This window comes from Talpa occidentalis, unplaced genomic scaffold (assembly GCF_014898055.3).
Source record: "Talpa occidentalis isolate TD23 unplaced genomic scaffold, MPIMG_talOcc4v2.1 talOcc4.8, whole genome shotgun sequence".
In the NCBI taxonomy this organism is placed as follows: Eukaryota; Metazoa; Chordata; class Mammalia; order Eulipotyphla; family Talpidae; genus Talpa; species Talpa occidentalis.
In genome coordinates, this window is record NW_023605194.1 from 25,578,884 (window position 1) to 25,606,204 (window position 27,321).

The 27,321-nt window shown below is 38.5% G+C and overlaps 1 protein-coding gene across 1 annotated transcript in view; it reads right to left on the minus strand.

The window, feature by feature from the left end:
- LGI1 (leucine rich glioma inactivated 1) overlaps nt 1-26,825 on the minus strand; it is a 31,665-nt gene extending 4,840 nt beyond the window's left edge. Inside the window, exons 1-5 of the mRNA XM_037496345.2 lie at nt 26,541-26,825; nt 26,076-26,147; nt 11,871-11,942; nt 11,703-11,774; nt 1,935-2,006 (exon numbers count right to left, since the gene is read on the minus strand). Coding sequence (XP_037352242.2) covers nt 1,935-2,006; nt 11,703-11,774; nt 11,871-11,942; nt 26,076-26,147; nt 26,541-26,755 — 503 coding nt within the window. The 5' untranslated portion in view covers nt 26,756-26,825. The remainder of the gene's footprint in view (nt 1-1,934; nt 2,007-11,702; nt 11,775-11,870; nt 11,943-26,075; nt 26,148-26,540) is intronic.
- Between the last annotated feature and the right edge of the window lie 496 nt (nt 26,826-27,321).

The following is a 27,321-nucleotide window of genomic DNA, read 5'->3' on the forward strand; positions in this document are numbered from 1 at the left end:
AGCTTTCTAATAATTGAACTGAGTTTTAAAACTTTAATTTAGTTTTTTACTTAATTTTTAATTTTACTTAGTTCCACTTCTCATCTGAACACATTTCTGGTGCTGAGGGACCATGTGTGGCTGCCATATTGGCCAGTTCAGGTCCAGAGAATAGAATATAGTGACTATTGTATCATATTTAATTAAATCAAGTGAACTATTTCCTTTCTTCTTCCTCAAAGACATAATTAATTCTAATCTTATTCCATGCTCTACAAATTCAGTTTTAATAGGAAATGACTTCAACAAAGCAAAGTTAATGCTGACATATAATAGCTCGTGTCTGTAATAAACTATACAGTATAGTTTAACTTTCCATGTGTGATTCCAGCTCACCAATTCTCTGTTTATTTGCTTTGCTTCTGTTCAGAAATTCCATCTCCTTTCTAAAACTCTTCTTGGTCACACAGAATTCCTAAGATAGGTACTGCCTACCCTTCACATGCACACAAATATTTTTTAAATGCTCAAGCATTTAAAAGTATTTTTTAGGGGATATATTCAAGAAAACCAAGAAATCTGCTAAAAGAGACAAGATTTCATAGGTCCTTGTACTTCATAGGTTATTCTTGATTTGGGCATATGAGAATAAACCCAGCGGGCCAAACCCACTGTGGGATTCTTTGGAGAGACTAAACCAATTTGAATAGTTTTGTTCTTTCTTGTTAGCGAAGGGTATAGGTGGACCAATGGTGGGCCAGAGGGTCTCCCCAAAAGTATCCCCAAGACTTGTATCCCCAAGTCTGTTGTGGAGTATCCACTAACAGTATCATCTGACTTCCAAGATCTTCCCAGAACTGACCTCATCTCCCAAGAATATTCTGACCCAGAATGTTCTGAACTATTGTAAACCAGAGTGGATAACTATGGTTTGCTGGAGACTCTTGGAAGTGTCCTGATCCTGGCACTCTCTTGGAAATAAACCATCATTCAGGAATTGGGGTAATAGGCATGGAGGAGGGGCTGAGGAATACTGCAAGGAACAAAGAAAGTTTTTCATTAGCTTACTGATTTGAAGTTAAATACTGGGTTTTCAAGAAAATACTTGACTCAGATTTTTTTTTTTTTGTAATGGAAGAAGAGTTGTTTGGAATATATAGCTATAGTAAAGTACCTGAATAATAAAGAAACCTTTTGTTTTCATATATCCTTTCATTTGTTCTTTTATTCTACCTATGGCATTTCAATTCCCTTTTAATGTTGTGGAAGGCACTTAATGAAACTAGATTGCTTTTGAGAGGGTTTGGCATATATTACTTGCTTTGCTTACAGCAAAATATACAAATTCCTTACAAAGATCTTTCACTCTGAGGCTTAAAAGTCAAAGTTTGAAAGCTCTTTTGTTTGAAAAAGGGTCAAAAATAATTAAGTTCATTCCCTTCCTGGGGCTTAAGCCAAATTCCTGGGGATTAAGCCTAGAGTTGTTGTTCAGTCTAATGAGAAAAGGCAAACTTTCTTCCCTTCCCCCACTTCCTGCTCCATTTCTCTATTGACTGACCAACCCTTGGGTGTAACCTTTCATCTCTGTCAGTTTCCCAGACTCCTTTATGTTTTCTTTTGTAGCCCCATTTCCTGGATCTCACGAGAAAAAAAAAAGGCATCTTGAAATTTCTATCTGGGCCTCTTCTTCCCACCCCCTCAAAGTCCCTTATCATCCCTCCCTGTCATACAGATACACATCTTATCAAAGGAATGCCTGGGCACAGTATCCTCAGAATCTCCAATGCAAATACCATAAAAGACTCAAAATTTAGTCCAAATAAATTTAAATTTTGTCAATTTAAATTTCTAGTTTAATTTTAAAGTCAATTAAAAATTCTAATTATCAATATCCATCTTTTCTGTTAATTACTGCAAATTAATTAATTAGTGAGTGATTTCTTAGGTCCTCTTACACATTTGTTAAAGAATCCAGGCCTTTGAAAATGTCTTTTGGGAGTGTCTGGAGATTGTTGTTTGCGAGGCTCCTGGAAAAAAAAAAAAATGTCAACTGTAGACATGAACTAAATACATTTTATGATAAAGCTTAGTTATGAGTCCCTTTTGTTCTTTCCAGACTATATTAAATTACTGGTGGTACTTTTTTTTCTTCTAAGAAACTAAGATTCCTGCTATTGTATTTTCAAATCCTGGCCTTTTTGCTTCAACATTTACTCAGTATGTATAGCTAAACATATGTATCATATATCATGGTTAAAAAAAGGAAAACAGCAAAATACCAGCCACAAAATGATGACTGGGCACTGATCTTCCTAGTTAGAGAGAATATGAGATTCACATTCTCAGGGGTGCAGTCTAGGAGATGTCTCTAAAGGGTGACTAATTGAACTAGTGACAATGTCCATCTCCAAGTGGGTCCTCACCCATGCGCTTAAAAGGGGCTTATTAATACTCAACTGCAGGCACACACAAAAGGTTAATAAAAGTTTTATTTACAAAAGAAAGGAAAAATGAAGAAATGAATAAACTCGGGGAGAAAAGAGGGAGATAAACTCATGAATGCACCCTACCCAGTCCGCTGACCTGGAATCCCAATGGCACGCTGAGAGCTGGCAAAGAACCAAGAGCCATGAGGCCAAGAGTGCAACCCAAGGCCCACATGTCTGGTTTTATACCAAACCTGGCTGCTTAACCTGACCCTTAGGTCCCAGCAACCCACTCTTTGGGGATGATGGGATTTGTCATTTTCAGTGTCTTGATGGCTTTGGTCTGGAGTCGGGGTGGAGGCCACAAAACCTGTATGGAGTTCTCAGGACATCCTTTCCCCCTAACACAAGTATCTTTCCTTCCTCCCTCTTCTTCTCTTGTTCCAGAACAGGCTCATCCTCCAACAATTAGTACCAATAGCTCTAGTGCAATCTGTCCCTTCACCAGCATATCGATTCTTCTTTCCAAAGTGCACACCTTATTTCAATACTTTTTCCTTTTAACTCCATTCACTCCACCTCAAAAAATAGCTTTCTCATATAAACCCATCCATGCACCCTCTTTAGTCATGCCCTCCCTTCCCTTTCCTTCAGTTCTTGCCTTATTGTCACAGGAATTGTCTTTGCTTTCTCTATTCTTCCATGAATCACTAGCATGATTCTAATCAAAGTCACAAAGTAGGAAATCGTACCATTAGTATCAAGGAAAGGGAAATGTGTCAATACTGTATTAATGTGGACATAAGTAAGATTGGGTGCTGTATGATGAGATACATCACACATTGTAGGCGTAGTCATTTTCTTTTTTAAATCAGTATTGTACATATACTTTTGTTAGTTTTTTTTTCATAATAAAAATCTAAAGCAAAAGAGCATGTGCTATTGGTCTCCAAAGCGGAATTCTCTCAAATTTCCTTTAAGACAATCTTAGAAATCTTCTATGTCTTCCACCTCCTATAATTAATATACAGTTTCTTGGGCCTCCCTGGTGGCACAAGGGGTTAAAGTCACAACCTATGAAGCTGTCCGCAGCCACTGCAGCATGGGAGTTCGATCCCCGGGCAGGGAGCTACCCACATAGCACAGCAGACCTCTCCTGACTTACCCACTGCTCCCCTTAGCAGTGTACTTTGCTCAATCTGCCTGTTCTGTTCCCCACTCTGCCTCTGGCGAATCCTCTCATCCCCACACCTCTAGCCTGTACCCCAGTTCTTGTATGCATAAATAAATAAATCTTAAAAAAAATATACAGTTTCTTGGGGCAGACATACAAGACTTTAAAAATCAATTTTAAGTTAATTATGGTTTTTTTTTCTGAGTTTCAGAAATTGCTATGAGGTTGGAAAACTTTTTTAAATGAATGCTGGAATGGAACAAAGGGAATCAGAATGCTGTCTCGATGACAGTTCATTTTGTGAAGGTGAGGCTTTGGAGTCTTTCTGAGATGGGTTTGAATCCTGACCACCAATGACTGGCTGTGTGACTTTGGTTATGGATCTTGTCCAGTTTTTCTATTTGGAAATGGAGGTAACAACCTCATCTCATGAGGTTGTTGGAAAAAAGTAGTGCAGTTAGCAACTGGACCACTCTGGATAAAGAGCAACTGGAAGGAGGAAGAGAAAGGAAAGAAGAAGGTTTTTGTGTCTCCTTTGCCCAAGCAACAGATTTAGGCTACTGACCACACGATGAAATGGCCATGACTGTCCATGTATGTTGTATAATAAAATGCTACTGAAGAAGACTATTGAAGAGCTATCTCCTTATTTATATCTATCATTTGGTTCTATTACTGAAGTCCCAACATTATAAGCTAGAGTGTAAATCAGGACTCAGAACCCTGAATGGTCGTCTTTTTATAAGATGGATCTGCCTTCTTTCTTGCAAGATTCCCACATGGCTTCAGGCCTCATCCTCTGGGGAAGTTAGGATTACAGTCAGCCCGAGCTTGAGTCACCTCTGCGGGCTCCTGGCATCAGCTGAAACTCAGCTTTGAGGATGGCCTGGAGCCTCTGCAAACCATTGGGGGCCACTGGGAGCAGGTGGGAGTTCACATGAGAGAGCTGCTGAGGGCTCTGGGTCAGGGCTGCCAGGAAGGAAAAGGGGCAGATCCCATGATGTCCCCTGAAGCTGCTCAGCATTGGTCTGTGTGCAAAAAAAAAGGTGAATAGAATAAGATCAGGTGACTGCTAGGTTATGTAAACAGCTGAAGTGTTGAGATAGCATTTCGTGGGTTATGGTTCTTTTAGGATTGATGTTAGGATTATGATTCTTTAGATTCCATCTCTGCATTGAATTTTACCATGAGAAAACAAAATGGAAAATTTAATCTATGGACTTTCCTCAGTCTCTTCTTTCTTCTTCATTCTTCCCATTCCACCCCAGCTTCACAGAGTATCCCCTTCACTTCCACAGAAATATGTTTTGTACTTTTTTGTAAAACTGGTGGCAGCACTCACTCCTGCGTTGCTTCATAGTCAGGGGCTAGTATCTTCCTGGTAGATGAGGAGTTAAATTTGAGCTTTATCACTCTCAGGAGTGTGTCTTTAGCTGATGTAATTTAACCTCTGTAGATTAGGGTCTCAACATCTGCAAAACTGACTAAAAAGTACTGGTATCATTTACTGTGAGAATGAACACAGGTAAATTCTAATGTTTCTATACATACATATGCGGAAAGGATTCCAGGGGAAATTCTGTATCTTCAGGTAAATTTTTAAGCTTCGTATTAGATAATCAAGACCATTAGACTAATTTTTTATTTTGTTATTGATGTCAACAACACACTAGTAGAAATATATACCTATGTACCTTTAAATGATCAGTTCAGGGGGGTGAAATCATCTGTTCTCTCTACCTTTTTGAGTAAAGAGAACTGTATGTCTCCTTTTCTTAAATGTCCATCTTTTATTGACATGTGACTGATGTATATATAAATGTATATATATATACACACACACACAATAGTAATTGTTGTTTCTTCACTTCAAGAACATTTGGAAAGTGCAAAAATTATTTTTTTTAAAGGAAACAAAATAATAATCCTGGCAAGGCAACTGCTGTTATGATTTTGTCATACTTTCTCTCAGTCATTAATGCAGTCCATCTCATGGGGACATTAATATGGAAAGCAAGTGATTCCAGAGAGCCATGCTACAGACCCCCCCAGGATGCTAGTTCTTCTCTCTCCTCCCAGAGTGTGATGGCATGTAAGCTTGAACTGGTGTGGGGGACTCCCTTCCACTTCAGCTGAAGCGGAAAGTTAGCTGGATTTAAAAACTAAATGTGGGCACTATTAGGAATTATGGGAAGAAAAATGAGAGGGATGAAGGAGTGAGGTAGCCACCCAAGTGGTCAGGAGAAAGACTTTCTATAGGATATGACTGAAGGCTTATAAGCCTACAGCCTCAGTCTACCCCTTGCCTGAGGTGTCTCTGAACCCAAGTAGCAGCATGAGGTGTAAAGGACCTGACCAGGTTTGGTCTGTCAGGGTTTGAACTCTGACTGTTGTCTTTTCTACAATGCGAACAGTCACTTGATCTAAATGATCTCCAAGTTCTATTCTAGCTCTTTAATCACCTTTGAATATGAGAGGTTTATGGCTTCATATTTATTAACAATAAAATGACACTAAAAGAGGAGATACTTTAAGTCACATTGGCCACATGTTTTTCTAGGGGGGAGGAATGTACTGGACTAGCTGATGGGGGTGGAGTGTAGAGAGGAGTGAAGTCAGAGCCAGCAGAGGTTTGAGAAAATATTTCTGTTAATTAACCACTGTTAATTTTTTCTAGGATGATTCTGTAGTGCATGGTGGAAGGATGTTTTTCTTACTGCTACAGCATTAGTACCTGGCACAAAGTAAATCCTCAACTGGTATTTTTAAATGAGTGAATGAATGATTCAGGCAGGAGTGAATAAGAGTGGGGGAGACCAATGTGGATAAAGAAAAGAGCAGAGGATACGTCTCATAGGCCCCTTAAACCAAGACACTGAGCCAGGGAGAAATTGCAAAGGCTGGTGGGAACCAGTGTCACTCACACACACACACACACACACACCCACCGCCCATCACATGGACCCACCGCTCACAAAGGACCTTCCCCCTCTTAGATTCACTATGGTGGTAATTCCAAAGCAACATGGAGGCTCTTTTAAAAGTGCTTTCACCTAAGTATCATCTTTAGGTTCTGATTTAAAGCCTACCTAAGAACTATCCTTTGAAACACCCAAGAAACTGCCCAGCCAAACATCCAGTTGCCCTGAGACTAGATGAGTAGGGTTAGACATTCTCAGTGGTGGTCAGTCTTTCCTTTCTAATGGAAACCGTGACCATTTCCTCCACTGTGGTGTTTCCCTGACTTACCTGAGAAAACCTCTGATTATGACTATAGAACATACTAGAAAGTCTTCTCTCTAAGGCAGACCGAACTGGCTCAGACAGCACGTTTGTTTCAGTGCCACTGGGCACTGCTGCTAAGAAAGCACCGCCCACGGCCATCTGGGATGCTCCCAACATCCCTGCAATGCAGATTCTCAGCTTGAGCTGGTGTCTCACTGAATTTGTGGTGTCTCAAGAATGGTTATTTTAATTTCATACAAAATGTTTAAAAGGGATAAATACATTGCAGCATTTGCTGTCCTGAACAGGACCATTGAAAGTTAGGTGGTTAGGTAGTGAGTTTCAGTTTATTCCTACATAATGGTCCTTACTCCACACCATGAGAATGAGTGTTAACTTATTTAATCTCATGACAACCTTAGGACCTACGTTCTCCTAAGTACCTTACTCTTCCCCATTCTGTTTTTACAGATGACTATGATCACCACCTTTACACACAAGAAATCTAAGGTCAATGAGTCCAAGTGAACTGCCTGACATCCCACATCCATCAATGGGTAAGATGAGGCTTTGCACCAGGCATTCTGGTGCTGGGGTCACCTGAGCACCCCATCACTGCTTCTTTACATGCAAGCCATTGTGGATGACATCCTGCCTAACCGAATGGGGACACATAGGCACCTCAGTCCCAGTGACACTATGTGATGCCCAGGGCTGTCATTACTAACAAACTCAAGGATACTAACAGAAACCAATATTTAAGATATTTCCAATTCATCCCCTCCCTGATTTCAAAAGTGATACAGTCATTGGGGAAAAAATAAATCATACTTGATGAACTATATAAACTATTCAAATATTAAAGTTACACATATGTAACATTAGGTCAATAATTCAAAATAAAGTAATTGAGAGAGGGTCCCAGGATTTGACTAGTTTTGTAGGGATTTTTATTTAAGGAGCTCTTTATACAAGCACTGGGTACAGTCAGAAGCGCGGGAGGGTGAGAGAATTCACCAGAGCCAGAGCAGGGAGCAGAGCAGGCAGAAGGACCGAAGTACACTGCTGAGGGGAGCAGCAGGCGGCAGGAGAGGTCTGCGCACCATGTGGGACCCTCCTCTGGTGGCCGGGGAGCAGCCGGGGATCAAACCAGTGCCAAAGAGGCTGCGGGCAGCTTCGCAACCCAGCACTCAACCACTGCGCCACTGGGGAGGCCCCATAGTAACTTTTAAGTCATCTGTTAATGTCTTTTTAGGGGATATGTCTGCTGAGATATGCACCAGAAAGTGATCATTGCTTCTTTAGAGCTAAGTGAACTTATATAATGCTCAGGCAGGCCCCTTGGAGCAGCTTTAATGTTAGACCAGAGTGGGAGCCATTTGGATCTAAAAGCATGTGCCTAAGTCCAACTATTTGCATTTGAAAACAGAGAGTGAGGTTAGGACTCCTTGAAGGATCCGATCAGTTCAATTAAAGCTTCTGGTCCTGCTAAAACTCACTAAAGACCTGAGACCCTCTGGCTTTACCACTACTTACTTAAGGGAGCAACTTAAATTCAAAGTGTACCTTTATGTTCGCATTCATTCATGAGCGGTAGGGCTACTGTCCTATCTCTTTCAAGGTCATCAGGAGACTGTAATGAGGTCAAGAATTTGAAAAAGCTTTGTAAACTCTTCCTGCAAGTATATGCAGGTTAGAAGGGAGGTGCTGATTCCTCACTGCTTGTATATTAATCTTCAGGAAGAATTGGTTTGATGTGAAGAAAGGCACATTGTGGCATCTCAAATCTTTAAAAGGAAATTAATGACTCAAACAAATAATATTTATATATATAACTGGTAAATAATGGAAAATGAACTTGATATACTAAGTAGTCAGGGGGACATTTGGGTTTCAAATTCTCCCTACCTATGTTTCCTTAAAGTAAGGAAGAAGAGATAAAAGGCAGGAAGGCAGGAAGGGAAGGATGAGTAAAGGGAGGGAGGAAGGAAAGGGAGCAAGAAGAAACACTGGAAGGAACTATGCTTTGAAGGCCAGCATAGTTAGAAAAGAAAGCAATTAGGGAACAAAGGTGCTTGGTGAGAAAATATTTGTTTATCCAATGCTTTTTGCTAGACTGAGCTCCTGCAGGTTGGAACTGGATCTTATTTGTCTTTGTGTGGAACATCCTAGAGACTATTTAGGCTGAACCATATGGCATTGCCATTTTTATAGATGAAAACATTCTAACATTGGCAATGCCATATGAGTCAACCTAAATGTTAAGTAAAGATGCAAGAGACCTTAAAGGTCATTTCATTCAGGCAACTTTTACCTGTTTCTGCGGAACACCTTTCCCTCTCTAGCACCAAATTAGAAAGGTGGGACTTCACTTCCACTGTCTGTTTGACACTTAAGATTCATGCTTCTCTTTCTGAAAGCTGCTTTTGGTGTTCCCTTGAACTTGAACAGTTTTAAATATTAAACACATGCTGTATACCAGTGTCCTCTTCTTGTCTTCATACCTCTAAATAAAGGGCCTCTTTAGGACTCAAACTTTATTTCCCATTTAATTTGATGGATATAATAGGCTCTGGTCAAACAAAATGGCTTCTTCACTAAGGTGTTGTACAGACATTTTTCTTTTCCCCTGTCCCTCTTTCTCTCCCTCCTTATCTTCCAGGTAAAATAGGTAGAAAATTTTTTCCTATTCTGTGCAGAGTCTGGGTAAAGTCCCAGATCTTTAGGCTGGAGTAAATTAAAGGACATGGTAGGATTTCTATCACAGGTAATTAGAGAGGACACCTAGATTTTTCCATCCTTCCTTCAGCTCCTCATGGTGCAGAGCATTGGAGAGAGGCTATGCTGTATGGGATTTTATGTGAATTGAGTAGATCTTAATTTGAGTCCTGAACTTCCATTTCTCTTTCCATATATATATTTCTTAAATGTATTTTTGTCTGAAAAATGAGGTTTGGCAGTATTTGCCTCTGTGATCAAATTGCATAACATCCATTCCATACACAGCCATTTTTGCCTCACATTATATCACTGACATGCACAGCAGCATTGCAAACACTGGCCTTATTATAATGACTATATACAGAAGCTTGAAAAGTATAATGATTTTTGTAAAATACATGGCCAACAGTTCTTGCCCCCTACCTTCACTTTGCTGCAAATCAAACAGCAGCAGAGAAGGGGCCTGGCAGATATAGCGCGATGGGGACACATTAGAATCAGACTAAAAGGGTAGGTAGGGTCTGTCTGCTTAGTTCCCTGCTGTGTCTGGGGCCCAGAACAGACCTGGGAATGGGGTATTGGGAGGGAACACATTTAAATTGCCAGAACGATTTTTGGATTTCTTAAATCTTTACCTAATCCTACTGAGAAATATATTAGGTACTTGAGAAACAGTAGTTGACTAAATGAATAGCATTGCAGTTTAGCAGTTGAGGTGATGTTATAGTTTCAAAACTACTCAGTTCACTAATCATACATCCTCTCCAAGTCTTTTCTCATTTCTAAAATGGGGATGATGTGCCTATCTGGCAGGATTATTGAGAGGATTAAGAAAACTCATGTAATATATAATGGCCGACATAATGGTAGGTACTTAATAAATGTTAGTGCCTTTTATTCCCATGCCCTTCTAGTTTCCTTTAAAATACATTTGTATATGTATGGGCATGTGTGCGTGCATGTGTGTGTGTGTGCGCGCGTAGGGGTTGGGGTAGGCTAAAAGAAACAGTTATTTGTTTTGTGTTGTCCAGCATTTCTCAACCCTGGCGCCATAGTTTTAGGCTGGATAATCTTTGTTGTGGGGATTGTTTTGTGCATTGCAGTATTGTCAAGAGCATCTCGGCCTTCCGCCCACTAGAACCCAGTTACACACTGCAGATGTGATGACCAAGTGTGTCTCTAAATATTGCTGAACATTCCTTGTGAGGCAAATTTGCTTCCTGCTAAGAATGCCTGATCTAGCTCTACTCACCTATACCATAACTAAATAATTCATTTATAACCTAGTTGTTCAGCAACTGTATAGACCTTACTTGTGGTTATATGTTATATGTTTAAATATATATGAAGTTTGATCAATTCCAAAGAACACCTGCACCCCTATGTTTATAGCAGCACTGTTTACAATAGCTAAGCTTTGGAAACAACCCAAATGCCCAAAAATAGATGACTGGATCAAGAAGATGTGGTACATATATACCATGGAATATTACTCAGCATTCAAAAAAGATAAACACATGCAATTTGCAGCAACATGGATGGCGCTGGAAGGGATCATGCTCAGCGAAATAAGCCAAAAAGAAAAAGAAAAATACCGGATGGTCTCACTCATAGCAGGAATCTAGAAAACTTAAATAAGGGATCAGGAAAATGAATAACTATAAGAAAGTGAAAATCAAAATCAACAAAAAACTATGAACCAGAGACACTTTTAGGGGGGGGCGGGGGTGGGAGGGGAGAGATTGGGGTCAGAATGGGGGGGCTGCAATTGTATGGGGAATATAAAAATAAAATTTATTATTTAAAAAAATAAAAAAATAAATATGTATGAAGTTTGGGCTTCCACAGAATAAAGAAAAACAGTAAATATTGAATTCACTTATGTAGTCAATCTATGAAGTGAATAATGATGTACACAATTTTCCTGCACAATTAAGATTGTTTTCCTAATTGTGGTTGGTTTAGAATAATCATATTAATAGGAATCAGGTTTTTTTTTTTTTTTTTTTGATACACACTGTGTGAAGTGGCAGGGAGAGATGATAAGTGCACATGGAAAGAAATCATTCAGGTCTCTTAAATTCTATGGATATGCAGAAGAGGAAGCCCTAAGCACAGTTTACCAACTTGCATTATTCATTATCAAGTTAAAGAGTAACAGTAACACTCATACTTACAGATGAATTAAAGACTTCAGTCCCCGGAAAGTATGTCTTGAAATGGACTTGATGTTGTTGTTTTCTATAAATCTGCAAGAGATTATAATATTTTTTTTGTCAGACAGCTGTAAGACCCTGAGATCACTGGTTCTGAATCATTTTGTTTAAAAAAAAGTTTTTACTTACAAATATTCTAGATGTGGAAGACCAATAAAGGCATCATCACTGATCACATCAAAGGAATTGGATGTGAATAATCTGCCCAGAAAAAGTACACAATGAAAATGGTTAAACTGACCGATTGTCAATCTTTGCTGCTTTCATAACCTAGAGAAAGGAGTAGAGTTGTATACAGAACAATGTCTCGAGGTGTGCCTCCTATAATGTTTATTCAGGTAATTTTTGCAATTTTTAATATCTCAATTGTCTCCTCATCAAATGCTCATGGGGGTACCTTGTACCTCCCTCTTTCTGGTGATGGATGTCACTTGCCCTGGGTAATGTTTTGGGAAAAATTGGGCAAGTATGATCAGCAAATCAATAGATTATACATTTTCATGACAAACACACTAACAGACTCTTTCTCTTTTGTTCTGGAAACCAGTAGAATATTCTGAACAGCCCAAACAATGGTGTGTCAGAGTCTGAAGCCTAGAAAACCTAGAAAAGCAGCTCCAAGCCCCATTGTGTCGTGGTCTCATGAAGATAAACCATCGACACTGGTTGGTTGAGCATCAACTAACTGCCTTTGAAAATAGAACCTGCTGAAATGAGAAACAATGAAAAGTAGGAAGAGTCTGAGACCCATTTTAATATTAAACAGTTGAAAAGAACACTTTCAGTTGGACAAACTTATTTGCAATTTCAAAACCACAGGGATATCATTTTAAAATTAATGATAGAAAAAATAAACCAGGATGTTTTAAAAATTAAAAAATATATAATTATATATAAATAAATAAAATTAATGCTGTAAAGGAACATCAACCACACCTTGTTGAACAAGCCCCCATACCTTGTTGAACTCCTTAAATAATTTTCTAATTTTTTGAGTGGGAGTCTTCAAAGAGGTGGTGATACACCAAATAATAGCAAGCATTCCTTAAGAGTGAGTACTATTTTTTTTTAACTCATTGGATAAAGGGTTGACATAAGCTGAAAAGTTTTAAATGTACTGATGACAAATTTATAAAGGCTCAAGTGATATTCAGTCTACATTATAAGGTTCTTGTATGTGGGAAACCTCATGGTCCACTTATAACTACTTTTTAAAATATGACCATGGTCATGGTCTAGCCCAAATGTTTGACATAATTTGACAATTCATGTCTCAATCATATTGTTTAATCATATTGTGCAAAGCCCAATATTTTGTTAGTAAACTTTCTTGTTTTTACTTTAGAAATATAAAACTAAAAATAACTGCCAGTACTTAATTTAGTGACTTTACCTCCTTTTTGAGCCTCTTAACTATGAGGATAAAAACTAGGAGATCTTACGTTCTGAACATTTATGAATAACTTATTTGACATCTGGGGTTTCTTCAAAATAATCAGAAGAGGAACAGTAAGGGGTCAGAGAGGAATTGAACATGAATTGATAATGTTTGAAGCTGAAATATCAGGACATGGAAGTGAATTTTACTCTTTTTACCTTTATGTATACTTGAAATTTTCCTCAAAAATAGGGGTGGGGAAGTAGCAACCAAACAAAGCTAGATGATTGCTTTTATTTCTTCCTAAGCTATTGATCTTAGAGTAATGTTGGATTTTCTTCTATCCTGTCTCCCTCCACCATCAAGCTTTATGCTCAAGTAGTTCACTGGACTCTGAAAAGTCAAAACTAATGAACAGTGATACACATTATATGCTCATATTTATTAAAACAAATTCAAAGGCTTATGATTTCTGCTACAACTTTGCCCATTCACTCTTCTCACTTCATGTTTCTAGAAAACAATATTGCTCTGTCTGTAAGCTAACATCCAAAGGCTTCCTTAGAGTCCTCACGTGTTTGTTTCACTCTGTATAGAGAGTATCCCAGGTATATAGAATGGATTAATGCAGAAATAGATACAGAGAAATATCTGCCACGTACACAGCTTTGCAAAATATCCCATCGTAGGACTAGCAACTTCATAATTACACTCGAAGTAGCCAGAAGAAATAGCTTCCATCACTAGTTTCCCTTATTTTGAATCAGATGCCAAACAGAGTAGGAGATGGCTATTAGTGGGCAGAAATTGCCCACACATCAAGAAAACAAAACAGAGGATTTCCACTAGAATTTTTATCTGTTTGTTCATTGTTTATCCCTAGAAACCTTAATAGTGTCTGTCCCATGGTGGACACTGAGTAAATATTTGTTTAACAAAGAGAAATTCACTTAACATTAAAGTCTAGTCATTACTACAGAAGCAGGGACTTACCCTTATTTGCTTTTGTATCTTCAGCCCCAGCACAGTTCTTGGCTGAACAATATTTGTTGAACTAGATTTCAAGGATTAAAACTGCTGGCTAAAGCTATAACTATACACAAAAATATGGATGAATCTCACAAACCTAATTAGAGAGAAAGAAGCCAGACACAATAAAATGCATCCTGTATGATTGCACTTATATAAAATACAAACCCAACAAAAGCAATCTATGCTGGCAAAAGTCAGGATGGTGGCTACCCTTAGAGGCAAATGGTAACTAGAAGGGGGCACAAGAGTGTCTTTAGGCCAATGTTAATGTTTAGATTCTTGACCGAGGCACTAGTTACAGAGGTGTTCACTTTGTAAAAAAAAATTACGGTGGGGGTATGAATAGCGAGAGTACAAGGATTTTTAAGACAGTGAAAATATTCTCTTAGACACCATAATGATGAACATATAGCATTATACACTTAATCAAATCCACAGAATATACACACCAATAGTGAATTCTAATGTGAACTATGGATTCTGGGTGACAATGTAGGTTGTTAGAGGATTGCTGGTTAAATTGAAAAAGCTAGAGTCAGCAGAATTTAATTCAAAAAGCACAAAAAAGTGTGCAACAGGGTTAGTATGGAGCTCAGAATTCTGAGGGAGCATGAAATGGGTAACAGAGAAGTAAAGGAAGGAGAATGAAGATGTAACTATATTAGAAGGCAAAGGCTAAGGCTGCCCAATGTGCAGACAAGATGCCAGAGATGGGTGCTGACAAATGGGAATGACTAGAAAGCACATGTGTCAGTGCTGGGTCTGGGGGCCCACTCAACAGGTTTCCTGCCTCAGCTTCTCACTTCTTTCAAGGACAAGGGAAAGAGCACACTGAGGAGGGGATCGGGAAGCCTGGGTCTTAATCTGCACTTAAGATTAAGACCTGCACAGGTCTTAATCTGTGACTTTGAGCCGGTTACTTCTCTCTATTGTCAAATGAGGGGTCTAGACCAGATAAATTTTTTTAAAGATTTATTTATTTATGCATACAAGAACTGGGGTACAGGTCAAAAGTGTGGGGAGGTGAGAGGATTCATCAGACACAGAGTGGGGTACAGAATAGGCAGATTGACTGAAATACACTGCTGAGGGGAGCAGTGGGCGAGTCAGAAGAGCAGATCAGATAAATTTTAAGACCACGTCTAGCTTGCAAGTAGCCTAAGCCTGTGCTGAGTTCCTGTGGGCTTCATTCATGGAAGAATAGATATAGAGAGGTATGGTCTTGTCTGGGGAGCAAGGAGTGGTGGAAAACCAGGTCTGCAGCTGGCAGAATGGGAGATGTGCCTCTTGCTGAGAATTTCCCCCTTTGTCTCAAACCAGATTGCTCCTCTGGCCATGTGCTGGTGCCCCCTGCTCTAATGACACCTCTTCAGAGTCTCTCGCTAGTCACCTGTGACATCTTGACTGCCAGAATTGTCATTGGTCCATGAGTAGTCTGCATCCTGTTTTCCAACTCAGAGTAGTCTCCTGGCTATGGAGGGGGGAATAGTTTAGAGGGCTTTCCCATATAACCCCCCTCCTTGGGGAAGACCACTCTGAATAAAGAAGAGAAGGGTGGGCAGCCAGCCCCTGATTGTCACATGGAGACTTCATTGATTTGATGCAATGCAGATTGATTAGAGAGCATAGAGAACCTGGTTTCTAAGCTTGTTGCTGCCACTTACTATGTACACGATGCATGAAGTAGGTGAATCTGTTTCATAATCTGTTAAAATAGAATCATAATAACAAAAATACTCACTGGAACATCTTAAGAATTACATGATTCTCAGAATTACATGGGATAAGGTATATAAATAGCTCCAATACTTCTGCCAAAGAATAAGCAAAAGCATAGACATACAATACAATGTTAGGGTTGTAAGAGCTGTTAGTTCTAGTGAAGAAACTTAGTTTTTACTGACAGAGAAATTGAGGCCTAGTGAGACTGTTATCTGCCCAAGAGAACTATTAGCAGCATTGTCTAGGGAATTAGGCAGCCATAGTCAGTGTGAATAAACATAAATGCAGATGTTTCCAGGCATGTGTGTGTGTGTGCATGCATGAGAGAGCAAGACATATAGGTTTCAGGTCTAGGAGGATTTGGGGACACAGCCTAAGGGGCTCACCAGCTTGTTTAGTGCTGGCTTTGCTTATATGATTTAGACCCTCAGTTGTTACTAATATTCTCCTTTATCCAACAGAATAGGGCTGGTTGAGTGATAATAATAGACTGATGATTCACTTCAGTTAAATGCATACATTGTAAGTGCATGTGCCACGTGAATGATTTACATTTGAATATTTAAAAATCTGCTCTGAATATAGGAAAACATTAAAATGGGAAGCATCACACATAAGCAATTCCTTTCACAGTTCTTTTTGACTCTCATCCTTGAAAAACATTTTCACTGTAATTCAGCTGATCCTTATGCAGAACACTGCTTCTTCAGTTCAGACTGGTGGACAATCACGTCACTTTTGCCCACAGTCTAGGCGGAAATATATGATTTAATTCCTCTTTCAACAAATGAGAAAACTGAGAGCTGCAGAAATTAAGTGACTTACCCAAGTCACCCACTTAAAAAAATTTTTTTTTTTTTTTTGTCATCAATAGGGCCAGGTTTAGTGCTTAGATTAGCTAGAAATCCCTTGGAAATATTCATGGCATGCTCACTGGGAAAGTTTTGAGCATGGACCCATCCCTTTGATTTTATAGTCTATAGCCTCTCATCCTAGAACAAACGTTTCATTTCTAGGAATTTACATACCTAGAAAGTCAATGTCTACCTTCTCAAATTTGTTTGTAAGTTCAGTCTATTTCTCTCTGGTCTTGAAATGCCAAGGAGAAGAGACTCAAATTTTATCTAAGGCCTATTCTATGCCAGGCCTCATATTTAGCAGCTTGCCATCTATTAACTCATTTTAATCTTCAAACAAACATTACATTGTAGGTTTTATATTCTCTACTTAAAATACGGTAAAGAAAACTGAAGTGAGAGAAGTAAAGTAAATTAAATCTTCTAACTGGAAGAGTCAGGGTTCTGTGCTGACTTCCTCTTGGGAAGCCCATTTTTCAGTCCCATCTGCCCGGTATCTGCTTGAAATCTAGAATAGGCTTGCCCAGTAGTTCCCAGAGTATATGCCCTGAAATACAAAGTCTTCTTGGGGCCAAGAGACTCTACATGCACAAAAAAGACAAGTTTCGGGAAAGTAAGCAAGTGAAGTCAATCAGGATTCTTAATTTATATGAATCTTTCTATCCTTATGTAAATTGAGATTCCTCAAATGGGAATAAAATAATCAATTTTCCAATCTTGTAACAATGGGATCCTCTTATCAGTGAATACTTAATGGGACATACCCAGAGATATGCTGGTTTAGCCATTTGGGAAATAGCTGTGAGGCAATCTCCTCCAAATAAAAACAACAAGAGTATATATTTAAGCCCAGGGACATTTTTTTCCTATTGAACAGGCTGCAAGTGATCATTTACTTCCTCCAAAAGATGGAACATTCACTGGGTGGTAGGTCAAGTTGACACACCACTTGATCAAGTGGAATGCTGATGATGAGGCCTGATCCTCAGATATCACACTCAAAATATCCACAAAAATATCAGACACAGATGGTTAGTGTAGCCTTTAAATGGGATTTTTTTCTGCCTGCCTAAGCTTTGCTAGCAAGTCTCTCTAGAACAAAGTATGGTGAAAATTATTAGACTAACAAATAAAGTGAATACCAAAGGCATAGACTCCCAAAGTATGGTCTGTAAGACCAATATTCTATGGGGAGTGAAGAAAGGTGAAATGACAAAAAATAATCCCAGAGGCATTTCTATGCCAAGGTGCACTGTGAATAGCCAGGAAGGGAGAGAGTATGCAGTGTCCCAAATTTATTGAACACAGACCCCTTTTCTTTCAGGACAAAGTTTCCACAGGAGACAAGTTTAGAAGACATTGGTCTAAGGTATAATTTTAAAGTTAATTAAGTCCTCTCTCTCTCTCTCTCTCTCTCTCTCTCTCTCTCTCTCTCACTCACTCTCTGTCTGTCTCACCAGAGTGCACACATACAAATAAGAATGGAATCCTAGGGAAACTAGATGTTCTTGCCAGCAATGCTGCCACTCTTTCAAAGGGCTTTTGAAACTCCTTTTCAGTAATTGTTCCCAGGAATCAGGACACATTCCTCTGAATACCCTTATTAATGGCAAAGGTTGACCCTTTGAGAGGGGGATTTGATTTTTGGAACAAAACAATGTAAAGTCAAGCTCAGTAATTCATGTTCAAATGGAAGTAGACAGAAGTGGTTAGAGGTGAGAATGTGGGTTTAAACCCCAGTACTTCGACTTATGAAGGGTATGACACTGAGGAGGTGACATAGCTCTCCTAAGACTCAATCCTTCATCTGTAAAATGCAGAAATCATGCCCACCTCAAAATAAAGTAGACTCATAATTTTTTATGATGATGAAATAAAAAATGAGATGCATAAAGTGCCTAGCATCTTGCAATACAAAAATCATGAATATCTCCTAACAAAATGTTGCCTGGTTTTATTGCATGACTTGTGAACTGCTAGTAAAGACAATTCTCAACGAAAGATCTAGAAATGTTTAGCCAGGGAAGCACAGTTGGGAAGAATCTTATACTATGAGGAGTTTTCTGGAAATCAAGAATGCTTCATACATATACATTCTAGTCTGTCTTTTTTTTTAAAGGCTCATTGTTTTTAAAGCCCATTTTGCACAGGCAAACACCTGCCATCTTGCCATGTAAATTGGTCCAACCATTCCTTTCCAATATTTGCCCCAAGGGAGAGATGCTAATACATTGCTTTGCCATTAGTCACATGAGGGAAGTTCTGCTAAAGACCCAGTGGACCTACTTGGGACAATTATTATTTTAGTAATAGCTTTCTAATGAATATAAAATTCTATATTATGAGATTATTTCAATTTATAATTTATTTTGCAGGCTTATTAAAATTGACACAAGAAGCTTTATTCATTTCCTGATAAGACTATTTCTATATTACATTAATTTAACTCTGTATAGATAGAATACAATAAGAGGATTTTTCAACTAGGCTGAGATCTTAGTTAATTGAATGTAAAGATCTTAAAATGCCAACTTACTTTGCTTAAAAAATCTGCTTCCAGGTTTCTGCCTTCCCCTGAAAATTAAGAAAATACGGCCCTAACATGTTCACACATCACATTCTCATCAGTAATAATCAGTTGGGGTTGAAGATATAATTTTTTTTGATGTTGTGATTTTTTTTTCAAATTAACACGTCTTCTCTCGTTACCCCAGTCACTATCACTTCCTATTTTATTAAACCCAACTATTTCCTTCATTTACATTATTACCCCAAGTCCCACTGATATTTGATTGTGATAATCATAATTTAATCTACTTCTGGTATAAGATCTGAGGTCTGAGAATATTTTGTGACCAACCCAAGGTCACACAATTCATTAGTGACTAAGTAGATTTCGGCTCAATGTTTCCTGACTTCTAGTTCAGGGCTCTTTCCACTCTTCCAAAATACCACTTATATGAAAACAAGCCAATGATATTTATTTTAATTGAGAATTTAATCCATTTACATTTAAAATAATTATGGATAAACAAGGACTTTTTGTTATTGTCATTTTTAAAATTGTTTCCTCATTGTTTTGCAGATCCATTTTCCTTGCTTTTTATCATGCTTTCTTTTTGTGTATATATTTTGATGTCTTTCAATATCATGACTTCTTTTGACTTCATTTGACTTCTTTATGATGTCTTTTGGTATAATTACTACAAGTTTTTCCCCTGCAGTTACATAAAATATCTTAAAATTATAACACCATATTTTTAACTTATGACTTAAATTTGATAACACTTCTAGACTTTATACTTTTACTCCTCCTCAGTGTTACTTATTTTAAAGAAAATATTTTATAAAAAATTTAGTGCCAGTTATTTTTTTCAGCAAAAGAAGTGAAAAGGTTATGCTTCTCTTCTTCACCCCCCTCCTCAACCCCAGAAAGGTAAATAATTCATGTGAAAAGTATTTGAAGAAAAGACTTCTTAGCAAGTTTTGATATGTACAGAAAACAAAAATTTAAAACTAGGATCATAGGAAAACCTATCCTATATAATCAGATGCTAATCTGATGTTACAGTCATTCAAATTAAAGTGATTATCAGAAACTATAATAAAAACTAATATTTGTTGAGTTATAGGAACTGAGCCAAGCATTTTACTTGTATTGTTTCACCTAATCCTTACTGTAATCCTGTGTAAAAGGTACTAGACTTATTTCCCATTTTGCAAAGGCTGATAATGTGGCTTGATTAAGCTTGCCCCAAATCACCCAACTAATGATAGTAAGCAGCAGAGTGGGGATTGGAGCCCATTTATATTTGACCACAAACCCATGTACTTTGCTACTTGCTACATTGCCAGTTGAGTGGGGTTCCCCATTTTGTTATCACTGCTGTCATTGTAAAGCCCCTGCAATTATTAATAACCTAGATCAGCCAAATGATCAATAACTGGCAAGTATCATCACCATCACTCATTAACCAAATACCATTGTGAACAAAATGAGAAAATGTTTCAAGACTACCTTACAATACATTCAAATACAGGCCAAATATAATTTACCTTTTTAGGGATCACCACCAGCTTGGAGCTGCCATATCTGGGTGGGGAGGGAGAGATGTCACTCATTTTGTGTCCCTCACAAAACCCAGCGCTGTGCCTGCTGCACTGTAGGACCCCAAAACATGTTTGCTGCAGTGGGAGGCTTTAGCTTTCATATTGTTTCTGTTAAAAACTATATAGTAAGTTAACTTGCTAAAAAAAAATACAAATAAGTCAAAAAGAAAATTATCTTTGTGTTAATGAATTTTCCCTCTTAAAAAAAATGCTTAGCTAACATTCCCTTTGGATGTCCTGCCAGGCTGAATAAAGAGGTCATTTTGTGCCTATATTTTACCCCTTTAGAGGAAAGAGGCAAGTCAGCATCCACAGTCCAGTGAAGACTTTATGAGGCTAAATATGATATTTTGTGTTTCAAAGGCCCAGAGGAAGTAAAAATGGAACAAAAAATTTTAATCAATGGGTCTAATGAAAGGTTCTGGAAGCTTGACCTTTTAAATTCTGGTACACTGGACATCTCCAGTGTTTGACATCATTACACCAACAGCAAATATCTCTTAATTTAATTTATCCGACTTTCCAGACCTCCACGCTCAGTTCATGTGAAATCTGGTAAGCCATAACAAACATAAGAAAGAGTGTGAGCATGACCAAGGCTATCTTACTGAGAGTAAAATGGGAGTCTGTAGCATAAAATCTGTGAAAATATGTGAAGCCAACAAACACATACAATAGAAAGCAAGGCCTAAGCTTATAACACCCAGGCTCTTCTCTAGGATCCTGGCTATTGATAATCTACCATGAGGGACATCCAGTAGAAACCAGCACAAGTAGCTCTAATAAATAACGGAGAACTAGAGACACCAGGAAAGTCTACAGAGCTTGAGAAAACAGAGGTTAAGGAGTGAGGCACTGTAGTCTGGTTGGAGCTTGGTTGAGTGTGTGTGTGTGTATGTGTGTGCGTGTGTATGTCTGTGGCCAATATTGTGAGAGATGACTCTGGACAAATACTCAATTTTATATTATAGATATAGCTATACAGAATCTTTGTTTGTAGGGACACTTTAAAGGCTCCAAGTAGGGAGGGTAATATTAAGAGATCTGTCTAACATTAAGGTGACCTAGTGGCAGAAGGTAGGATGGGTGCTGAAACAGGGAGACCAGTGCAGAAGACCTGGGAAGCAGAAAACCTGGGAAGCAGTAAATGTAGGCTCAGTTAGGGTCATCACCCTGGGATGAAGAGGTGGTGGGTTCCCATGCTGCTTGAGAAAGAACATGTCCAGTTGGAACTGGACAATGAGGAAGAAGGAGCAGATGACTCTAAAATTTCTTGCCTGAATAATTGAGAGGATAAAAATATACTTTCAGAAAAAAGCATTTGTTGTACAAAGTTGGTTTGTGCAATTACAAGAATTAATTAAAACTTAAAAATTAGAGCTATGAGTCTTTGGGCAAATTGCAGACAAAAGTCTCAATGAATAAAGTTTTTTAACATTACTGTCCATTGTGGAGGTACCAACTGGGTACAAATCAAAACATCCACGACCAGTCTATAATTCCTTTAGAAGCCCTCTTATCTGACAGGTCCGGTTTGAATACTCAGTGAAGGCTGTTAAATCTTTCTTGCACTTGTAATATGAAGAATAGAAAAAGAAGTCCATCACTGTGAAGGCAAGATAAGCCCCAGATATTCTTTTCCTGGACAAGTGATATTTGGAAAGACTAAATGATAAAACTTTGGTAATTTGGTAAAGATAGATATATTTATCTTGGTCATGTTGCTTGCTTTATTTAAAAAACTAATTTTTTGTTTTTAGTTTTTTATTTTTTATTGACCCTACACACTTCTATGTTGACTATGGATTAGTAAAAGAAATAATATTTTCTCCCTAGAGGAATCAGTTTCATTGTTTCAAAAATACCAACTATCATTGGAATAAATAGAATATTTTTCTGTTCACATTGAATTCTTATATAGAGATTTTTTTTTTTTAAAATCACGATACTAAAGCCAACTCTGTAATTTACTCCTCTCAAATAAACTGTCTTAAGAGTTGGAAGATTTAGCTTATTAAAAATTTTATAATTGAATGGGAACCTGGATGCATTTTATACTCTTAAATTTGAATTTATTTCTATAATGAGCTGGTACCATTGGAAATTTCAGTCTGTAGTGAAAGAATACGACTATAATGTGTGAAAACACATTTCTGCAAATTGCATTCATTATAAGCTCCACTTCCTGTAACAAAAAGGGATCTAGAATGAATAATTATTCTCACTGGTAATATTTTATAATGGGGCCTATAGAAAACATGAATGAAATTGCATTGGCTTGGGAAAGGCTTTCCTGTTGTTTAAAACCATAAATGAAATATTTTTAAAAGAATGTTTTATACAACTAATCTGATGAGTTTTATTGGGAAATTTTATTTTTTCCTCTCCTCTCTACAAGAGTGTAGAGTGTAGGCTTTTATTTTTCTTGTTCTCCAACACAAACTGCCAACCACGGCCTACCACGATCTTTTCCCCAAAAACCCTGTGTGTAACTTAAGGAGAAACGACGTCTGTTTCCCTCAGCACCCCAGGCTGACATTTCAAAGAGTACTTCTCATCATGCCTTCTGCAGGTCTGAAAAAACATTTGGGGCCATAATGAAATTATCAAATAGTTAGGGTGGATCATGGGAAAGAGATTTTTTTCCCTTTTTAAACAGCAGAGCAATAAACCACTGCCTTTGTATGTCACTCAGCAGAACTAATTTTGAACTTTATTTCTTAACAGGCTATGACAGGTCAATTTGGTTATCACAGTCATAAATGCCATTAGAATTCCCTGCAAGCCCCAAGCAATGGTTGGTGTGTCCCAGGCCTGGTCTAATGGCACAAGTCACATGGCAAATTTAGGCCCCTTGGTCTTCATTTTCCATTTTGGGTTTAGCAGCTCATGTGAAGTTTGCAGGGCACCGGCTGGCCCTGTCCCATAGAAGGACTCTTTTTTGTCTGGGAACCAACCTTTCCCACCACTGTTATGATTATGGACAGTTCGTATTCTGAACCTTATTATTTATTTCCTTGTAAGTGAAAATGAGCTTATCAGATCCTTTCCTGAGGAAAAGAGGAAGCAGAGAACATTGGGCAAGAAATATGGGGACCAGCGTCTTTAGGAAATAGGACCCTGGAGATTAGAAATAAACTTGACCCTTGCAACTTTGCATAAGATTAGCCCTGGCACAAAGCTGCCATGTTGAGGTTAGCAATGTAAGTTAACTAAGGACATACAGGGCGAGAATTACTCTCCCTTTTGTTATTTCTGAAACCTGAACCGCTTTTAGAAATAAGGGCTGGAATGTTCCATAGGAACTTGGAGCATGGGACACAGGGGCATGGCACACACTCCGTGTGGGCTATTTAAAAACCAGTTCCTTGGCTTCCCTCTGTGATTCTAAATACGTGTAATCACATTACCCTGCAGCAGCCGGTAACTATTTCTATAACATTGTCCAGCATCTGTGCTTGTCACCCAGGAAAAACAAAGTGGAGATATGCTAACTGATTAGGTTCCTCTATCTAGACTTACTGTATCACAGCTCATGTCCATCTAGTGCCAGTGTGTGTTGACTGACACTGCTTGAATATTAAGACTGATCTTTTTAACTATCCTGGGGGGATGGAGGTGCCTTAGCTCCTCAAAGGATGCTTTTCAAATGAGGCATTCACTTATTCAGCAAATGAACAACATAAGCACAATTTATCACTTTCTCACATACAAAAAATTGTTATCCCTATGGAAGGATCCCAGCATTAGAGATGTCCCTTTCTGTGCTAAAGATTTTATCTTTTTTGGATTTGTTACATGTACTAACACCAGTTTGATGTGATCACATCAATAGCCCAGTCAAACAGATAATTCCTTTAGGAATATGCTATTTAATTGTTTATCTCCCAGAGACTCTAGCTAGTGGAAGGACATTAGCCAACATTGTTACATAATGTCGAAATACCTGATCAGGTTTGTGAATTCAATGAAATAGTCAAATCATATAGACGAAAACAATAGATTAAGTGATTTTTAGTTCTTTATGTAAAAATTTTAAACTACCATTTACAAATGTGTAACCATTTGCCACGCATTTTATTTACTTAAATCTTATCTCTGACAACAACCCTTCAAAGCATTTGTTCTTACCTCCATTTTACAGATGGAGAGACTGAGGCTCAGAGAGAGTTAGTCATTTGCATAAGATGACGTCTAATTTCTAGTGTGTGGTGGGATGTGAGATTTACACACAGATCTCCCAATTTCAAATCCATGCAGCTTGTCTCTGTACATATAACCTCAAACAGCCAAAACGGCCAATTAAGGCAAGAAAACATAGAAACAAAACACTGACAAGCAAAAACCTTGGGTCCTCAATCACTCAGTGAAGATAACCAAAACTCAGTGCATGGAAAACTAGTGAATTCCCTCTTGGAATCATGCAACTATACCTGTCGTCTGTTGCCCGAAACCTGAGTACCAGAGACCTCTCGACCCCCACGTGGTCCTGCTCTAAGACTTGCACTCCAATTGCCAAATATTACATGTCAGATCAAATTATTCATGTTACATTATTATGCCTGTGGAGAAATCTGATTTCTTAGTCAAATGTTATTTTTTGACTATTTTCAGACATAGCTTGAATGTGTGGTTCCCTCGTGGCCAACTCAAAACACACAGCAAAGACTAATCCCTTGCACTATCCTATATTAATATTTTCTTTTCCTCCTTCTAAGTGGACTAGTTATAAATAGATGAGATTAGAAGACAGTCTCTATAGACTTAATATTTTAAGAAATTACCTAGAAAGAGCCCAGATTTTTTTCCCCTCACTTGGTAAATCATGCACAGGAGCAGCCACCCCCCTCCCACAAGACAACATCTTGAGGGCATATGTTATACTGGGTTCTGTATTGACAGATTTGAAAACTCCAGGGCAAAATAGCCAAAGTTCCCAAGTCAAAAATGAAAGTAAAATAGTGGAATGGAATTGTGATTACTGTTACAACAACTTCATAAATAGCCGTGAAAGTAGACAGCATCACAGGTTAGCAAATTTACCAACGCAAGGCTCGACCTGCACCGTTGGTGTCAAGAGGCAAATAATCCCACCTCCCTCCCCCTTGACTGATACTCCTTTTCTTTCCAGAAATACAATCACATTTGACAAAATTAATATTGAAATCATTTTACTAGAGGGCTTATCCAAATATATGCTATATTAAAAATAGTCATGATATAAATATTTCTCACAAGAGCTGCAGCGATGGTGTGAATAAAAAACTCCCTTCTGAGATTTCAGTAAAGCCAGATCTCACAAAGGATCTGAAAGAAAACAAAAACAAACAGACACACACAAAGAGACACACACACACAGAACAAACCTTATGTTAATCCGGTTTAGCATAACAGTCACTATTTTGACACTATTTTATGAAGTACGATACTGTTCCTTCCCAGATGAAGTGGGAGAGATGAATCGGCTACAGGTTTCTCAGAATAATGTTCAGGGTTGAGGAGTATCTAAGCATGTTCTGTAGCAGCTAATAAAAAAATAAAAATTTCTAAATGCAACAGAATGTTAGTACTGTCAAATGGCCAAACGTGCAAGAGGAATCTCTCTCTCCATGCCCTTCTTACCAAGACATGCAAAGCCCCAATTACATCGGCTGGAATTTTAAATCAGAAATTAGATATCAAAATGCTTACGGGCCTTACAATGAGATAACATCAGGAGGAACGGTGCGTGGAATAGATCTGGCATTCTCACATAAAGCATTATCTTTGGTACAAGTACACACGGCAGGGCATTTTGGCTTCGCTGGTTTCTTCCCCTCAGTCAGCAAAAGCGCAGATAAGAGACATAGGCAATAAGCAATTCTTTTCAGGGGGATGCAGGCATTTCCCATCCTTTGGCTTCTCTCTGATTCCATGCAGTCGAAAAAATATCCCCAAACATGAACAGAGCTTCTGGAATTCAGATGGTGATTGTCTTGCTGTAAGACCAGGTCACACAGGAGTCCACCTTTTTCCTTTGCCTCTGTATCTCTGCTTTTCAAAACAGGGACCTGCAGCTGATTCGTGAGCTGCTCCTCGCTCCAGCAATGCACTGCTCGGGGGAAAGACCTGTGAGGTGCTGTGAGATGGGAGGGACTCAACTGCTGGAGGAGAGAGCCGACTTGCATCACCACGAAAACACTGAGCACAGACCAGCCTTCGAAGGCAACGTGAAGTGATGTAACAGAAAATAAACAGCTTTCTGCTTGCACCGGGAGGCCCTTTAATTGTTACCAAAAATAGGACGGCATTATGTCTTATTAGTGGGTGGGTGGGTGGGCGGTGGGTGGGAGCAGTCATCTTGCACTGGATCTCGGCAATCCAGAAACCTCTGGGAATTTGCTTTTCATGTGGCAAACAACCTAGTAAGAAAAACTAGCTTTGGAGCCAGCCCTGGCAGGAAAAATGAAGTTAAATGAAACTCTCTCCCTTCACAGCATTT